The sequence below is a fragment of the Athene noctua genome, chromosome 1 (genome assembly GCF_965140245.1).
Source record: "Athene noctua chromosome 1, bAthNoc1.hap1.1, whole genome shotgun sequence".
Classification (NCBI taxonomy): domain Eukaryota; kingdom Metazoa; phylum Chordata; class Aves; order Strigiformes; family Strigidae; genus Athene; species Athene noctua.
The window spans coordinates 148341714-148360835 of record NC_134037.1 but is presented as its reverse complement, the minus strand read 5'-3'; the positions used below and the strand labels follow the sequence as shown (position 1 = coordinate 148360835).

At 47.3% G+C, this 19122-nt stretch overlaps 2 protein-coding genes across 4 annotated transcripts in view; both read right to left on the bottom strand.

Annotated features, from left to right (window-relative positions):
* Positions 1-2006: 2006 nt before the first annotated feature.
* BCL9 (BCL9 transcription coactivator) lies at positions 2007-13846 on the bottom strand. The gene is made up of 7 exons (XM_074900795.1): positions 13738-13846; positions 11869-12185; positions 10762-10951; positions 10194-10293; positions 7533-9762; positions 5502-5762; positions 2007-4185 (listed from the first exon to the last, which is right to left on the bottom strand). The coding sequence occupies exons 1-7, from the start codon at positions 13788-13790 to the stop codon at positions 3068-3070; spliced, it is 4269 nt and encodes a 1422-aa protein (XP_074756896.1). The 5' UTR covers positions 13791-13846; the 3' UTR covers positions 2007-3067.
* The window catches only part of LOC141958149 (uncharacterized), a 48277-nt gene continuing 42995 nt past the window's right edge, over positions 13841-19122 (bottom strand). For 2 of the 3 annotated variants that reach the window (XM_074900808.1, XM_074900817.1), the window contains exons 2-3: positions 16995-17077; positions 13841-14044 (exon numbers count right to left, since the gene is read on the bottom strand). In XM_074900808.1, the coding sequence (XP_074756909.1) occupies positions 13841-14032 (192 nt within the window). In that variant the 5' untranslated portion in view covers positions 14033-14044; positions 16995-17077. Of the gene's footprint in view, positions 14045-16994; positions 17078-17925; positions 18039-19122 lie in introns of those variants that run through there. The other variant, XM_074900828.1, reaches the window with a different exon arrangement.

The window sequence follows — 19122 nt, the reverse complement described above, 5'->3', positions numbered from 1 at the left end:
GACTACCAGAGCTGAGTCACAGTTACTATTGATTATAAATAAGCAGGAGAGAACAGAGCCTGACTTACAGATCCCAAGGTGAATTTGCAAAGCTGGCAGCTAGAAAGCTTTTTCATTTGCAAAGCAAAAAGGGGAGAAGTAGCATCAGAGAAAAAGAAGTTCAGTCTACATCTACTGAGTCATTTTTCCAGCCAGAGCCAGTTAAGGCATTAGCATCCCTCATCCATCAGCTGGTGCAAAACAGGCAAGGCCACTGAGGTTAAGTGTACCTACGTGGTCTCAGGAAAATCCACATCATCTGCATTTTTTGTAGGGAAAAATCTTGTTAAGATACCAAATGCTAGCATCTTAAGGTAGATCAACAAGAAGAAACTTTAATTATCCAGCATCTTTAAAATGTATCCTTTCACTATCAAGCGGCTTTGAAATAATGAATCCCCTATGCTAATTTTTCTAGAATAAGTCGCAGTCACCTCAAATCCTTCACTATTCAGAATACCTCAACAGGCATGGGAGGCACTGAGAAAGACCATTAAAAAAACCCCAAACCCTCCAGGTTATTTCTGTGTCGATCAAGAAGTTTGCTTTGTTGAACATGGTAAAAACAGTCAAGAGGCATGGCAGAAATGGCAACACTTAAAAGGTTGTACTGTGACAATTCCTGTGCAAGGCAACCATTTAAAGAAGAGGTAACTCCGCTCAGCAGAAATAACACTTACTGTGTCATTGTCAGCTTTTTCTAAAATCTTGACAAGCCCATGCTTCAGGCAGGCTGCTTGTCTTGTTAAGAGGGAAGCACCACAACATACATCCTACACTTTGTCAAAAGAGTAATTCTCACCCAAAATCATTGTAAATCTGCATGACAGAACAAAGGTGAATTTGGAAGCAGGCAACAGAAGGCTCTGAGGCTTTCATGCCTCCAATGGTGCATGGCTTCACTCATGTTGTAACACTAGCAGTAAAACTTTGGTAAGCCAGCTACCGACAGCAATTCTTTTTCCACTTGTTAAAGAACAGTTAACTCTGAAAAACTGTCACACACAAGCATATTGGAGATATTCATTCTCCACATAAAAGTTTCACACTAATAGCCCTCTGAGGAAACTACTCATTGAAACAATTTCAAGTATCAGTAAGTGGACGGAAGAACAGTTTACACATTCCCTATACAGTGCTGGGGGACTAGAGAGCAGCCAGCCACGGAGTCCACAGCCTGCCCTACAGATCCACATCTGGCTCATCCTGGTCTTCTGGAGCAGCACTCCTGGAAGGATCCATATTTTTCGCATCCAGTCTTTCACTTCTCATAGACAAAACCATAAAACCTTCTTGCTGAAAATCTCTCAAAAGGCAAGTTTGGAAAGACAGGGGATTAGGAAGCGATCGATGAGAACTGCAGCAAAGCAACAATTTACCCAGCAGGGTTGCCTTGATAAAAACCTACTCACTGATGATTTCTCTCTCACCTTTGTTATTTAAGTTAATCGGTTCCCCACTATCTTGGCCTCTGAGTGCTGGCAGTCAGAGACCCTACCCAATCCAAAGGCCCCAGGGGGACACACAACCCCAGTGCCCCGCACAGCGTTGGACTCCAGTGCTCAGCAATCAGATGCCGCTGCTTAGGGAAAGCTCAAAACCACGTACCTTGTAGTGCTGCAAACACACACCAGGAGGAAGTGATGGAGACAACAAGTTTCATCTATTCCTTGACCCCCAACAAATTGAGGAAGAAAGACTGTAACTATCGTCCCTAAGGCATTCTGAAATAAGACCTCACTCAGAGGAAAAACAAGTTAGTTCAGGATTAAGTGAACAGAAGTGCCTTGCAAGTAACACGCAGCTGAACACAGACTGGACTTTTAGGAGCTGCCAAAGCTTACCCCACCTGGCCTCTAGACTGGCTGTGATCATAAGAAAGAACAAACAGTCATCTGGCCAGCTGTCTGATGTACACAGAAACAACTGGACCGGATAAAGAAGACAGTTCAGTTTTGTAAGAAACAATATATTTTATTTTTCTGACACCACAGCCCTGGCGAGTGGTTTTGTACCAAATTTAATGGAGGTTACACAGAACGTTTTACGCTGGGGAGGAAAAAAAATAACCACAAAAAAAATCCTGGATAACTTTTAGTGTCTGTTCCACTCCCACATTAATAAAATCACTTGGGGTTTCTAAGAAAAGGAGAATAGGAAACAGTGAGAGAGACTACTGTAGGATGTAACAGTGTCTAAGTCCAGCCCCTTCCTAAAAGTGGGAAGAGTCCCCACGTGAGGAGAGGCTCTCCTAGATTTACTCCCCAAAATAACACAATGTATTGCAGCTGCCATAGGAGTAGACAGAAGGGGGACGGAGAGAGAGAGAAGCCTATTTAATAAAGAGTGGGAGGGAGAGACAGAAGGTGCTGGACAGCACGCCATAATTTGAAAAATATGTCCTTAACTTACTATTTATTTCTTTTAAAAGATTCCCCTCACTGAACTTAAGTTCCTTTTTGTGCTTTTCATTAATACTCTGCTCTGAGGTCGTAGTTTGGTTTTTCTATACATTGGAGTTGAAGGAAAATAGTCCGAAGTTCTGAAGATGGATTCTCCACCTAAAGTAAACAGCCTAGAATCCCATTCTCCTCTCACCCCAAAGACTAAAGTCTCTGCTAAAATCCCTTTTACAATATAGTACAGTACACAAAAAACCCCAAAAATAACCAAGAGTCCTGGGAGAAGCCAGTCCGAAGGACGTAAACATACAGAGAATGGTGCAACTTGTGACAAATGGCAATTCTCAAAATACAGCTACAGATTCTCAAAGCAGGTGCCGTCACGGGATACCCAAGTCCACAAAAATAATTTTTAAAAAATAAATCTTAAAAAAAAAACAACCTGTTAAAATGAATAATTTTTTTTTTTCAGGTAATTCCATACATTCGAGATTTCCCAAAGCATCCTCTGGTCTCTTTTCACCTATTGCATGGCCAAACTGTACTCCTGAAGCTCCCAAAAAAGCCCTCAGGACTTGGAATCTCATCTTGACAAGGATCAGAACATCCAGTCTTATGGTAGCAGCTTAAAACATCATGTTCCCTGGGTTTCCAGGGCCTTGGCTAAATCCTCCCATGCCAACGTCAGCAGCCATACCTCGGGGCCTCATCTGGGGGGGAATCATGATGTTTTGTTGGGGTCCCATCATGCCCTGCATTGACATCATCATACCAGGTGACCCTACAGGGCCCGGGTGGCTGTACAGCCCTGCAGGGGCTCGGTCCTTGCCTGGGATCATGCCCACGGCGGCCACGGGGTTACTCATGAGCGCGGGCTGGCCAGGCATCGCCGTTTGTGCTGGTGACATCATGCGGTGGTGCGGCCCCATCATGCCTTGCTGCAGGAAGGCAGGCGGTCTCATCGGGTTATGACCTGGCATGGACGGAGCCGTCCCAAGAGGGATATCCGGAGTTCCCACCGGCCCAGGGCCCCCCATGCCAGGCAATGTTAGTCCCATCCTCGGGGTCTGCTCTCCTATCATCCCCTGCATGTGGGAGAACCCAGGCCCAGGACCCTGTGGCTGCTTGCGGCCTGGCACCTCCCCACGAGGGAAATACTGTAGTGTCTGGCTGGGCTTCTCCGACGGGATAATCCTGGACAGGTCAAACTCGGGTATTCCCGTGGCTCCAGGGCGGATCACCTCCTGCAGCTCTGGATCAGTGAAAACTGAAGGCATATTGTTTCCAAGAACAGTGAAGGAGTCTGGACCGCCAGGGCCTCCAGTCTTGCAAAGTGCTGGATCTGTCGAACTTTGGGGCAGGTTGGTAGGACGCCCCAGGGGTCCTTCTCCGTGGAAGCCCATTCCCGCTGGGAAGTTGCCTTGTCCACCGCTGGGCCCGTTGTGTGGAAATGGCACCTGCTGTGGAGGGGACTGTACGGGAGGGAACCCCTGTGGGAAGCCCAGGCGTCCTTGAGGTACCATTGGAGACTCCTGGGAACTGTGCCCCATCATCGGGTTGTGTGACATCAGGCCGGGTCCCACAGGGACCCCATGAGGAGGTATATTGGGTCCCATAGCATTTGGAGAGGGCATCTGGTTGTTATGGGAAAGAGGCTGGGTCATTCCCATTGGGCTAAGGGTTGGCATTGGACCCACTGGGTTTGGACCTGAAATTCGAGGATTCTGAGAATTAATGCCCATTCCTAGGGAAGAAATAAGGAATCACATTTAGATAACAGCCAATAGTAATCAATAAAGCTATCAGAGAGCTTTCTGCAAGGCTACCAAGTTCACACACACACAAAAAAAAAATCAGTGCTAGTAAAAAAACATCAGTAGTGGCCCTGGAAAATGTTATTTTAACCAGAAAATTGATGCCACCTGCACCACTGACTCCCTAAACTCGTCCCTGCCCTATCAAAGAGTGACTAAAGGCTGCTCTGTAAGCAGGATCTCAATCCAATCCACACCTTTACTACTTTCCTGGCAGTCTAGATAACACAGGCAGTAACAAACATGTCTGTGACAGATTATCAGCAGATGGACGCTTGTCCACTGGGAAGTGACTGAATCTCCTTTCAAAACTCAAGTGATAAATCAGGTAACCCTCGTAAGAGTAGGAGGCGGCCATCAATGAGGTTAATAAGCCATTTATCATGAACTTACTCAATTAGCCAACTTCCCCAGGTATATTCAGCCACTCCGATCATTACTGTGTGAAGAAGACAGCAAATCTACAGGTAAACTCATCAGGAATTCATTACCGGTTGCCACTCATGAAACATCCACTCACCCTCTCTTTCAACTATGTTAATTCAATTGGGTGGAGGAGCTACAGCCTACTTTCGTACTAAATACGTACCCACGAACATTATGCTATCAGTAGGGATTGGATTTCTCATATAAACATGCTCACCCACAAGACAGTCCCAAAGGAAAATGTTTTAATTTACTTTTCCTTTAACTCTCAGGTAGGGACCAGGACAGTTTCCCTCAGTTCTGGCAGAGGCCACCTGCCATTAGCCATTACACATTTCCTACACGAAAAGATGTATGTTTTGAGAAAACACTCTTAACATTCTCTTCTGTAACAAAGGCAATCCACAAGACCCAGGAGAAGACCAGATGATTCAGTGTCCAAAAAAAACGTGTGAAGCTTCTATGACACCACCTTAAGACAGGGGAAGAATGGTTTTCTCTGGATAACACGTTGTAGATCTGACCCTTATTCCCATGAGCAGCCTTCACTCACACGACTAATTCCAGTGTATCTGACTGGAACATAAGGGTTTTCCCAATTAAACACTTTCTGAAGAACAGACACTTTCCAGACAGAAAAAAATAGTTGCAAGGAGAATTTCTGTCTCCTCACTTCAGAGAATTGCAACTGCCTTCCTCAAAAACAACCCATGGCTACATATTCTTCAAGGTTTTCCCTCTCACCATCTTCATTTGATGAAGCTTCTATAAAAACCATATTGCCTGATAGCTTGGGCTTACGTTCCTTTGAGTTTCTTACCTGGTACGCTGTTCATAGGTGGCAAGTTTGGGGAGCGTGCTGGAGGGGAGTCATCATCCGAGCTGGCCACAGTTTTGATGGCATCATGATAGAGCGGTGTAGAGCTGGGCATGGCAAATTTGGACATCCTGGACATCATAATGGAGAGGGGATTCTGGGAGAGGGTCGGCTCTGGAGGCATTGTGTAAGGACTGCTAGAGGGAAGATTTCCAGGGAGAGTCACAGGAGCAGACTGGCTGACTGTGGAAGGAGGTGGACCACCTTAGGTAAAAAAGAAAACAAGAGAAAGAAAAATACTTTTAATTTTTTTCCTTAATTCCCACCCTCTTCTCCAAGAAATCTCAAAAACCAGAAATCCTTTTTTGTGCAAGAGACCACCTGACTAATGCAGTCAATGCCTGTGAAAGGTAACCAGAAAAATAAGTCTGTTGGTTCAAGATGGTTAGCATGCATTATCCTGGATTCTGCACTTCTACTGGAACTACCTTGAGCCTCTACAAATCCACATGAAGAACTATCAGGTAAGTCTGAAAAACCTACTGTTCAGCTTCCATACACTGAACACAGACCTGTACCAGGTCTGGCCATGAAAGTCAAAATCTATAGTCCTGCACCCGCCAATATCAATTGCAACTCTCTTCCCTTTTTCTTTAGGAGGCAAACATAGGCAGCACAATGGAAGCTGTAACAGGTATTATGCAGAGACATGCAAGCACATTTATGACAAGCTGGATCAGCAGCAGCTGATCCCTGTTTGTTTCATTTCAGGTTTTATAAACATGCATTTACTGCTCATTCCAGTTAAAGAAGCCTTCTCTGCACCTGTTAGCTTAATAACACCCTTTGCTCTCCCAAAACTAGAAATAACTTAACTGCACTTCCAGTGTCTTTTGTTGTTCACTAGTGAATTTCATGACGCCCAGACCACATGTGAAGGAAAGATGCTAAACTGAAGTTCTACTATCACTGAAAATTCACTGCACATTCCTCAGCCCCCCCTCTCCAGAGAAAGGAGAGCAGAGAATACAAAAATCCAGCAACGCCAAAATATTTGTGCTTTAGAAGAGCTACATGTAAAAGCATTCGTTAAGGACAATGTTAGGCACAGCATAAAGCACTTGGTTCTGACTTGTAGGCGCTGGGGCTCAGGTCTGGCAGGGCCTCAGCAGCCTCGAAGGACACAAACATCCAGGCTCCCCCTTCCCGAGCACAGCTGCGAGGGGTTACAGGGTCACCCTCCTAGACGTGGCAGGCACTCCCCGGCCACCGGCGCCGTTACCGGCAACGGCACTAGAGGGCAACGTGGGCCAACGGCTCCGCTCCAGGCAGGGAGCCCGGACCGCTGAGCTCTGGGATGGTTTGAAAGCAGGGAGGGGGCAGAGGCCCAGAGCTGTTCAGGAGCAGACAGGGTAGTGCCAGCACCTGCGCCCCAAGGTGCTGGGCATGGCACGGCTCCAACACACTACCCAGCGGTGTTTAGCTCTCTCCAAAATGGTTGAAGCCTGAACAAATGTTAGCACAGCTCCCTGCCTGTGGCGGTAAACCTAGAAAGCACTAACCGTACCTAGATGCACGACTGGCTAACTATGCTCAGCATGTCTCTGTAGGCACCTTTTATCTTCATCATTTTTGTAACATCAGCCAGATGATCTCCACAAAGCTACAATCACCAGGAGCCATGGCAGAAAAGGCAAAAACCCCTCCAAGGAGATCTCTCCCCTTAATACTCTGCATCTTTTCCCACCCCTTGATCCCACCCTCTCACTTTCATATCCTCCAAGTGACCAGCCCTCCCCCTGACACACGGGAGGCATGGTGCAAACCCACAAATACAACGGTAGGAAGAAATGTGCTTGCACTCCACTCACGTAGCCACCCACCAGACCTTCAGCACAGACGCTTTCAATCAGGCAAATTGCCTTGTAGCTTCTGCCACCCCACAAGCAACCCCCTCACTCCCCTTGCTGCACACCTTAGGGCAACCCGAGGTGAACCAAAGAGCCAAATCTGGCTAGCAGACTCAGCACTCACCCGACTCCACGTTCCCCAGCATGGCTGGAGAAGACATGGTGAGAGATGCCTTGTGGTTCGGGGGAATCCCAGGGCTCTGCAAAGGAGGCTTTGGAGATGAAGTCCATCCAGGAGAAGGTGCAGGGAGAGACGGAGACTTGAGGTGGACAGGAGAAGCAGCAGCAGACCCCAAAACAGGGGGGGACTTAATAGAGGCAGCAGCAGCTGCGGCAGTGGGGCCCGCAAGCATTCCTGCCAACTGGGAGGGCGTCTGAGGGGACTTGAGGTTCCCGGAGGGAGACCCCATCATGGGAGACTGGACCTGGCGCATCGTGGGGGACTTCAGGGGGTTGATTCCTGGCGAATGCACCTGACCGGCTGCAGAGATATCCAAGGGCTTGCGGCCGAGGCTGCGCTGCGCAGGGGGAGCAGTGTTGAGGCTATTAGGGTTACTGGTGGGATTGAGAGGTAGTGGCGGCATGTGGCTGAGCCGGTTGTTAGTCCTTTGGTCAGGCCCAATCTGTTCTCTGAGATTTCGGAGACCGACTCCTGGGCCCTGAGACATGGGAAGGAAAGGCCTGGGACCCATGCCATACTCCTGCTGTGGGTGCTCCCCAAATGGCAGCGGCACCATTTTCTGCTGAGATGAGAGCATCTCTGAAACGCCGGGGCGCAGTTTCATCATCTCTTCCGGCCCGACTCCTGCCTCCCTCAGCTTCTGAGGGACCAGGGGTGGGTTGGAGCCCATGCTGACATTCAGGCCCATGTCCCCCTTCATGCTGCCGGGGCCCATCCCAAACTCCAGCTCCCTGCTAGAGGCCATTTGTGGGGGTATTCCTTTCGGAAAGTCCCCCCTGGAGGGGCTCATCGGCCCTTCCACGGGCATGCGAGGGAAGATGGGGTTGTTCCCAGGCTCCATGTGTCTCTGGGAGGGCATCATTCTGTTTATCTCCATGCCAGGCCTGATGCCTTCCATGTTCAGGCCAGGAGGGAGGCCCATCTGTTTCTCAGCCAGCTGCTGCTGATAGAGCTCTTCGGGCAGGCCCTGCGGATTGGGGAACCGCTCCCCTCGGCCAGGGCCGCTGAAGACACCCTGGCCAGGAGGGAAGTTTCGGCCATCTGGGATTTTTGGCACGTCATCTGGCCAACTAACTCCCGAAAGCCCAGGCCGGGAGGCGGGATTTGGGACACTGGGGCCTTCCATGTCAGGGTTCATCATTCCTGCAAAACCAGGCAGGCGCATCTGGCTCCCGGGCACGTTGGGATGAGGGGCCATGCCCCTAGGGGGCAGAGAGTGCGACATGTTCATGCCTTCAGGGAAAGGCTCTGGGCCCCCAGGTCCCCAGCCCTCCCCAGGGGTCATCTGGTAGGGAGGGGGAGGACCTCGGACTACCCCGCGAGGCCCGTGCTGATGGACCATCATGTCCTGCAGGGAACACTGCTGCACAACCACCTGCTCTTGCTTTCTTCTCTTCTCCTCGTAAAACTCCTGCTGCAGCTTGAGCCAGGCCACCTGCTCAGGAGTCATGTGGTCGAGGTGGTCTGGGCCTATGGGTCCTGACTGGGAGTTCATTGGTGGCGGCCCCATTTCATCTGGGGAAAAAGGCATGTCCCTGTGTCCTTGAGGGCCAAACGGAGCCCCTCCATCTGTCCGAGACCCTGACCCTTTGCCTAAACTTTGGGATTGAGCCATCATGGCCTGTATCGGCCCTTCGGGTTTCTTTTGGGGACCATCCAACACCCCAGCATTTGGGGGTGGCCCCCCACTTTGCCCTCCCGCAAACTCCTTCTCATCAGGGAAGAGCATGCGCTGTATGTCTCTCAGGGTCTGCAATGAGCGCTCTCGATGCTCCAGCTGCTCCTGTGACAGTCCATCTGGATTCTCGCCCAAACTGGATGGGTCCCCACCAGACACCTGCTGGGGAGGACCTTTGGGGTCTGCAGCAGAGCTATTGCTACCTTGGGAAACTGGGCTAACTGCTCGATTATTGGGGGTCGAACTCTGCCCAAATCCTTCCGTCTGCAACGGGGTAGAGTTGGCAGGGCTGCCCACAGACATCACTTTGCTTTCCACACTGGGGCTGTCCTGATCTATGGGACACGGGGGACCAGTGGATTTTGATACCGGTGCTGACACGGGTGGAGTCGGCTGCATTTTGGCGTTCTGGGGAGGGTTCTGGTCCTGGGCAGCGGGGGGCTGGGGCTGCGGCAGGGGCTTGGGTTCAGTCCGAAGTGCAGTGATCTGGGGGTTCTGCAAGAGAAAGCCACACGCTGTCACTCGCTCTTCTTACAGCCATGTCACATAAGCGGTGGTGCAAACGAAATGCCCTGTCTCAACCCCACCAGCCCACACTTAGCAAGAAAGGGTAGCCTTCATGCAGATTAGAGAGCAGCATCTTGGCCATGCAGAACCCTATTTCTCTAAAACATTATAGCAGGTACCCCTTGCTTATGTGCTAGCTCTGCATGAGCAATGGGTTGGAAATACACTACCCAAGTATTGCAAGACTCAAGCTCTTCTTCAGATGATCCAAGACATTTATTTGCAGAAGGCTAGAATAACTCTCTCTCTTCCACCCTAAAACTTACTTCAGAGTGTAAATAATCACCCATCTCTCTGAATCATGCACACACAAGCACGTTTACCATTTCCCTTCCCACCCATATGCAGGTATTCCCTACCAAGGGTACAGTGTTTCGTTCCGCCTTGCTGTTTGAGATGTTCTGGATATGAAAGGACACAATGGTTTCCACCTGTCCCTTCAGCACAGCTTCTGCAGCCCTGCAAAGACAGACAGATAGATGCACATATCCAATTGAAGCTAAAAATCAATTTTTCTTAACCGTCCTCCCTTCTACCCTTCAGCTCGCAGAAGGGAGAGAGACTTAACCACACATATTTCACTCTAGATGAGTAGCAAGAGAAAAATGCTTACATCTACAAACTCATCAGTATTCAGGGTTCATGTCTCAGTTTAAGCCATCTTGGCTGCTACTCACGGCATGGATTGCAAAACAATATCAAGCAGCATTTGCCAAAAAAAACCAAACCCACACCTCAGATGAATAAAAAAAAAAAAAATCATTTCTCAGAGGGCAAGAGGTAGTGACATTCTCCATTCCAGCCCCTTCAGCATCCCCTAAACGAGTAACGACCTTCTGCTACAAGAACACACTTGAGAATCTCCTAAAAAGGGAGCACAAATAGAAGCCCTGCTCCCTGAAGACATTCAAGCATCTACCTACTTACTTGTTGGCCATCTCAGTAGAAAAGACGTAAACCACTTTGGATGGAGTCTTCTGCCCACTTGCTGGCTCCAAAGCGGCAGTCAGGCCATGGGAAGGTGTGGAAGACCTTGGGGCTGAAGCACTTGAAGGAGTCATGGAGTGTGGTGTGTGCTGAGACTCCTGGGACTTCACATGATCAGCAGAATTGCAGTCTGGAAGGGGAAAAAGAGGAAAAGAGAGGAATCACTACCTTGGGAATGCTTTGGAAACCATTTCTGGAAACATATCAGGGTTCTTCCTCCTCTGAAATTTCCTGCTTCTCCCTCAAGCAGCACTAAAGGCAATTCTATTACACCATGCATCTTCCCTCTAAGGCCATGCTGCCCCTTCAGGAATCACTGGAAGAAAGCTCATCTTGTCCCTTTCCAAGGCAAGTGGTAGTTCCCAGAGCTAATCCCTTTGAATGCTCTAACGGCCACACAGAATAGCAGGAAAACTACATACTAAAATAAACAAATATAAATATGTCTGAGCCCAGGGAGAAGGCTCTGTGCAAAGCTTTACTTTTTTTTTCTTCAGACACCTTATAGCCAGGCTGACCTAGCAAACGGACATCAAAAGAAAGACAGACAACTGCACATCTAGTCTTGTTTTTACACTACCTCACAGAGGCAATGTTGGAGCTGGGAAGAGAACACAGAAATCCTAACTCTCTGGCTTGTGTTACCAGTCAGAGTGCTACGCGTTATGTATCTGTGTTGACAAAACAGGCTTGCATATTGTTCAAAACCCCAGTTACAACAGAACAGTTCCTGAAAGGCCAAAGGCCAGAAGGAAACCAACAGGTTGCATTTGTACTTTCAAATCCTCTGGGGAGTTTCAGAGTTACAAAGGAACTTTCCCACCAGAGTCAGGTCTGTGCTTTAACTGAGCGTGAACGGGACATTTACCGATGTCAGCTATGACAATCTCTCCTCTTCACCCGCTCTCAAGACCTTTAGACTTTGTTGGTTGCAACTTACAGAACTCCAGACAAATAAATGTTTCGCTAACACTTGCATAGCAATTCTCCATCTCAGAGGACTCAGACTAATTGTCTGCATTTGCACACGAATCCTAGCAAACATACCTTTGATTTCAGGGTCATCATTAGGAGTCCCAGCTTCCCTCTGTTCAAAGGAGTCTGCCGAAATGCTCCTCTCTCTCTTCCCCTTCCCCTTGGCACCATTTCCAGCCCCATTCTTCAGCCCCATGCTCCCACCTGGGCCAGGGAGCACTTTGGGGGGGTGACCTCCACTTTTGGGGTCACAGGGAGAGGGCTGGGATTGGCTGGTGGAGCCCCCTTGTTTGCCCTGGTTGGAAAATTTGGAATCCAGCTGGGGGTTGCCAGACGGGGACATCACTGTAGGGGGACGGACCATCACCTCCTGCTTTGATTTGGGGCTACTGGGGACAGAGCAAAGAAAGGAAAAGTGACAAATCACACCGTTGATTCATTCAACCCTGTAGGAACAGATTAGAGAGAAGCAGAAACAACCACTGCCACCTTTGCAAGCTAAGACAATTGCTGACAAATAAAAAATGCCTGCAAGCTTAGAGTCATGCAGGTGCTTTTTTGAACATGCCCTGAAAGGGTTATTATCCAAGATGGGATCTCATTGCTCAAGAAGACACCAGGGCAAGCTACAGATCTACCAGATCCCAGGAACTGCTGTCACATGAGGACCTACCTCTGGGGCTTCTGTCAATAAAGACAACGGTTTCTATGTGCACAGAGAAGAGCCTCACACCAAGACCAGCTCAAAGTAAACAAACAAGGCACAATAAAGTTTACCTCACTACTCTCCTGGACCACAACTATATGCTGCAGCTCTGAACAGAGCAGACCACCTCCCCCCCCCCGCCCCTTGCACCTCCCTATCCAGTTCTACAGGGAGCACAAGGAAAACCCAGCATTACTGCTGCATTCATCATACATTGGGGCGAGCTGCCAGGAAAACACAAACCTCTGACCGTGAAAACAATTAAACCAGCTACAACCTGCCTCTGAATAAGGAAAGAGAAGGATACCATCTCCCTGCACACTCCTGCAAAACGGGGCAGATGAAGCTTCTTGGATTTGTCAGAGGAGATCCAGTCTTAACTTCCCTTTTCCATTCAGAAAATTGCATCCTAAAAATATTTTGCTCCTCTGGGTTTTACAGAGGTATTAGACACTCCTTCCTCCTCACCCTACAGTTACTCCATTGCTATCAGATCTTCTGCACTGTGTTTTCCCATCATCATTACCACTTCCAACAGGCAGCACTTGCTATCATCCTCACTGCGGGACTCACACAACCCACTTCCTCCTTTGGACACTGCTCATCTGACTCAAAGGCATTGTCTCTGAATGATGACCTCTAGGAGTAAATAATCAAACTTGAGAATGCTGTCAATCAGACCATTCTGAGTCCCTCGACACCGCTTCACTTCCATATTTTTCTCCTTCCATATCAGCAGAGGAGAGATGTTGATCTGCTGCACTGGCAGGTGAATGATGCAGAGGATCTCAGTGTACAGCTGATCAGTTCTCCAGTCTGTTCAGGCCAATAATATGGAAGAAGCATTTTGTGTGAAAGCACAGACAGAGAGACCTTCTGCTGCCCAACTATCTCTCAGGGAAACAGATAATTAGAAGAGGGGGAAGTAAAAATAAACTGACAGAAACAGCATGTTTACTCTCCTACAGCCTCTTCCGCCACCTGATGGAAGGGAGGAGGCCATGAGGAGTGGAGAATCTGCACCTCATGATTTTACAGCTTTCAGCTCCTCCTGAACCTAGCAAATGGGGAGGCTCGTCAGCACTGGGCAGCCAGTGCTCTGGTACTCAGCAGGTCAAATGGGAGCACAAGAGAGGACAAGTAAGTCACATGCACCAGTCCTTGGCTAATCCTGCAGCAGAGCAGGGACAGGATCATGCACCAGTCCAGAGCAGCTCACTGCAGGCTCTTCTTACCTCTGTGTGTTGCCTGACGGGGAGTTCCTCACTTTGGGGTTACTGGAATGCATTGACAGAAATCCTGAGCTCACAGTCTCACACGCACGCAGATGGGCTCTTGTCAAGTTCCTCTGGGGAGTGTGCCGCCAGAGGCAGCGTTGAAGCACTTTCTGCCACCCGCTTCTCTCAATGCTGGCTGCCTGCTTGCCTTTTTTCTCCTTGCTCCTCTCTGGTTTTGCACTGGGTGCTCCCCTCCTGCAGCTCCAGCATTCTCTAGACGCGTGCCTCCAGCTGCCCAGGGGAAGTCTCGCATCTCCAGGGCACACTGTTAAAACCACGCCACAAGAAGAGAACAGAAAACCAGTGAGGGACTTCCCAAGCAGATGTGTCTGGTGTGAAGCAGTAAATGACAATTCTTCCCCCGTTGCTGAGAAGACACAGGAGAAGAGCTGCTTTCGGACAGCTCAGTACACCTGTGTATTTCAAACCAGAGGCAGCCCTGGCTGGCCATTCAATTTACAGGCAGTGAGGCCATCTTTCCTTCATCCATAGCAAATCACCCTGGAGTCAACAAAACAGGGAAGTGCCTCGCATCTGGACACTTTGATTCCGCATCTGTGCTCAACTTGAAGACACCTCACAGCAAGTCAGTAGGAAGCCAAAACTACAAACGCCCAGCGTGATTTAGCTATCCAGAATTCCCCTGTGAATGGCCATAATCTGATATTTCTTAAGAACATAAACTCTGCTCAAATCTTTTCTGTCTCCTTGGTCCAATACAACTAGACATATGTTCAGTGATGTGTGCTAAGGGTTACACAAAGGGAGGAAAATAAAATAAAATGCCTTCCTGATCACCTGTAAGCAACCAGCTATGCTGTGATTACTCTGAAAATACCAGAGGTTAGTCACTCATTGTATCTGTTTGAAAGGCTAAAAGATCACTAGACTACTACCCCTCTAAATTTGCCCAGCAACACTATATAGACTATTGAGATTTTTTTTTAAAAAAGCACTTTTTTTTAAAAATAGAGATCTTTATCAGATTTTTTTTCCTAAGAAACAATATGAATGATGCAGGCAATAAGGCACACGAAACTGTTTCTGGAGGAGGAAACTTATCGAACATTACTGTTTATATCCTTTGGGCTAAATTATTTTGGAACAAATTTCTGTCTTGTTTATGTTTCAACAAAATCTCTCCTGTTCATCTCACCTACTCAGATGCAAATCCACTTAATTTAGAATCTAACCAAGATTTATTGTTAATGTATTAAGCATTGCTAGTTAAATATTATTCAAATGTAAATATTCCCAGTATTCCTTCTCAGCACCAAAGAAGCAGTTTCTTCCTGTGTATATCAAATGAAACAAAATAAATCTCACTGGACTGGGAGTGTCTTGAATTTTATGAAGAAACTACTGTTCAAACTGCATTTAGAAAACAAAAATTGGTTTGCTTACATGGTGACACCACAGGATTAAGAAACATGGGCACTATATGACCACCTGTGGCCAAGGAGAGTTATCAGAACTTGTAGTATTGAGCACCATGGTTTTCCAGTTCCCCAAATTCATCTTGTTGTGAGGTTGTGCCATTACACTTTTTAGTGACTTAGCACTCCTGTACACTGCAGTTGTTCCATGAAGCTCTGCATCATCTCCCAAAATTCTCCTCCCTACCACATGCCTCCTTCACAAGCCAGAGAAATCACCCTGCTCCCTATTCTCACCTCCACTGTGTTGCACAAACCCATTAATGTAGGGAATGTTTCTGCAATAAAGGTCTCATTTTTAACGCCTCCTATTAGGCACAATCACATGAACTCTAGTCTGAGCCACACGCTTCTCTGGGGGTATCAGCTGGTTATCACACTGATTTTGAGAACAATGCTGGAGTTACTCTATTAATATAGTTACTGCTATCATGTTGTAATTGGAGCTGGTGCTATACAGACACATTAAAGTCAAGAAAGAACATCTTCACAAGCATCTAAATTGTACCATCTTTGCATGCAAATTTGGCTGTTTTGACAACAAAACCGTAACATTAACAACAGCACCCAATTCCACTTTTCAAAGGAGATTTATGCATCTGTAAAAGTCAGCATGACTTTTCAGTATGACTGAAAATATGCTGAACTTCAGGTAAAAAAGAAAGGAGGAAAAATAGCATTAAAGTAAGCAGACCTCAATGCTAAAAGCATGGCATAGATGTCTGTGTGATGAACTTAACTATTCTAGTTGTATCGTCCTCTGCTTTTCCACTTTTCATTATTTATGCATTATCATGTTACCTTTTACTATAAGATGAGAATTTTCTCAGACTCCCAGGCTTGCAGAGTGCCATGAGAAAACATGAAGAACAGAATCAGGATTAGAGTGGCTGCACAGCATTCCAACATCACCAAACTTTCAAGTGCTTTGTTGTGTGGAAAAAACCCTCCAATTTTTTTAACCCTATTTTTTTATTACCCTATATACATGTATCTTCCATCTATTACAATTGATGCGCTCTACAAGGGAACTGTATTTTCCAATCTCAGTTTAAATTTCTTCTTACCAGAGAGAGCTATAAAGGACACATCAATATATTCATCGGTGGAACAGCAGCAACTCAACCTCCTCACTTCTCATTTCTGCACACTGGGAACGTACCATCTTTTATAATGTGAAATGGAATGCCTCATGATTTTTCTAAATGCACTTCTAATGTATGTATGTCTGGGAATCTAGGGTTCAATAATGGAAAAGCTCTACAGAAATGTATTTTTGCAGCTGGAGTCTGCCTGCCACAGCAAAGCCTTTATCGTTGCTCTAAAATTAGAGGTAGGGGCAATGACAGTGAATGGTCAAGCCACTTTTCAAAACATTTTGGCAAGCTACATCCAAGGCTGTATTTTCAGGATTGCTTTAAGGTATGCCAGGCAACAGCTGCAGGGAAAAGGGATGGTTCAACTGGCTACTCATTCTCACCACCTCTCTCCTGACCACATCAGGGAAAGATCTGAATGGGAGCTAATCCAAGGGAAACACCAGAAATCTCTATTCAGCTGGATTAGTCGCCTGATTCTGGTTGATCATGTAACCACATCAGTGCCACTGCAAGCTCAAAGGAGGAGGTGAGAACAGGTAAAAAGTAGCCTCACCCCACTTGTTTGCAGCTTACATTTTGGATGGCTTAAAATGGCTTCAAACCTCAATTGCAGAGACAAAGGAGACACACCCACATTTATGGAGATGATAGGTCCTTGCCTTTCCAACAAGTAGCTTACCAAGACCCCTGGTGTCACGATACAGCAGTACTCATTGTGGAAGCCATAAGTTGCAAACCACTCGTCTCACAAGAAAAGATCACCTGGAAAAAGAAGAGAGGAATAATTTCACCACCAAGAATGCACAGCCAAGCATCAAGCCACAGAAGCAGAGGAATCATAACTTGCTCTGAACCACTGACAAGAGGAAGCCTCTGCTCAAACTGGCAAGATTTGTCAGCACCAAAAAAGCTACCATCAGACTGGAAGAGTCTGACGATGTGTGCTGCACATGGAGGGGAAATAGGTCGGACCTGCTTTAGCACTCCCACATCTGAGCTAGCTGGATTCCCATGAGCTCATCTGTGCTTACAGAAGCTGGCACAAAGCTCAGACATGTTACCTCCCCTTCTCTGCACCCATCGCTCTTCAAAGGCTCACCTTCCCCTCACTATGTGCTCAGCAACTTCTGCCAAACCCCTGTCTTTTGTATATACAACCTCCTCCACAGCCAGACAACGTACAATAAAAACATCAAGCATCAGGTAAAGCCAGGCAATCACATCTAGGGGAAAACCAGGCAGGTTTTAGAAGGAAGAAGCCCTATCTACTGTTCTGGCAGCTCCTACCTCACATCACTGTGCTACAGTACAAAGAGAAGGGAATCCAACTGCAAACTTTCCCGAGTCAGACACACTGTAAGTTTGCTCAAGATAGAGGAGTTGGCCCCACCTTGCACTACAGTTATTTCCTATAAGGCCAAAAGAGTTCATGGCCCAGAAACCAACCAGCCACACTTTCAGTAATGGAGACAACCCTGCAACAATGAATGTTCACTTACATGTTAAAGCAAGTTTAAATGCCTGAAAGTTCAGTAATACAAGGAAACGTGGACTCTGAGGAATGGCTTAATGGTAAATTTGAGGTCAGTAAAGAAAGATAGAGCAGCTACCTGCCAGCTTCTCCCTCACCCACTGTGAAAACTGGAGAGGCTGTAAGAACAGTATGAATCCAGACAACATTCACACTGTCAGGGCCAGCGTGGTCTCTCAGAGCACTCTCAGCTATTTACACATCATGGACCGCCTTGCAGCCAAAGTACGACTGCAAACTGAAATCGCTACCAGAGGTTTTCTGTGTAATCCCAATGCATTCTGCTGACCAGATCTCCCAACAGGAACACGGGAGGCTCAATTAGTTACGCATTGTGAAACCCTGTGTGCATACTCTCTTCCCTCCAACATTCTCCAACTATTATCTACTGCAGCTTCACCTTAATAATGTAGCAATGCGCTGCCATGTAATCCACTTCAACAAAACCAAACTACAAAGCTAGTCCCAAACAATGCAGCTACATTCTCCACCCAGTCCAGCCAAATCAAACAATGAAATCATCAACGTGATAGACCATCCTTATCTAACCAAGTCACACCTGCAGACAGAAGCTGAAACAAACACCTATCGCAACAAGCTGCTTCATCCAGTAAAACCTACCACAGCAGTACAATCATCCCTGGATCCAATTACTCAGTTATATCTTCTCTCCCCTTTCCCCCACCCAACGAAACAATATAGGCTAAGCCATGCCAGTGCCAGTGCTGACACACCTCCATCAAAGCAGGGACAGAAATCACCGTTTCCCTTGAAAGGGAAAACATGCGAAACCCGGCATACATCAGGATGGAGAGAATCTGTCACAGCAAACGGTTGGAGCTCTATTGCTTGAAACATTCAAGTTCAACTTGGCAAAGCACTGGAGCAGGGCAGCCTTACATATCATAGCTCAGGACCACAAGAGGGACACAAATGCTCAGCCATGATCCACATTTAAGGCTGCCCAGACAGTTACCGCAATGTAATTCCATCCCCTAGTTTACCATCTCTGCTGCTCACCTGCACAGTCTTCGCCTGCAGGCAGCACAAGACAGCTTGCTTCACAGCAAATTAAGAGCAAAAGGGTGAGAGCACGTACACAGGCAGGCACCCCAGAGCAACTAACAAGACACAAATGCCCACCCCTAATACCTCACAAGTATTCGTGAACCATCCCTGCACTTCTATGAACTTGCCACCACACTGTATTGCAAACAGAAGGGAAAAAGACATCCAGACTAGCTGATTCCTACTTTATGACCTTAAACTGCAGAAG

Coding starts and splice junctions, on each gene's coding strand:
- BCL9 (XM_074900795.1), bottom strand. CDS start 13,790: ATGCATTCCAGTAACCCCAAAGTGAGGAACTCCCCGTCAGGCAACACA. Junction 12,186..13,737: donor CCGTCAGGCAACACACAGAG/GTAAGAAGAGCC, acceptor CTCTGTCCCCAG/TAGCCCCAAATCAAAGCAGG. Junction 10,952..11,868: donor TGATGACCCTGAAATCAAAG/GTATGTTTGCTA, acceptor TTCCCCTTCCAG/ACTGCAATTCTGCTGATCAT.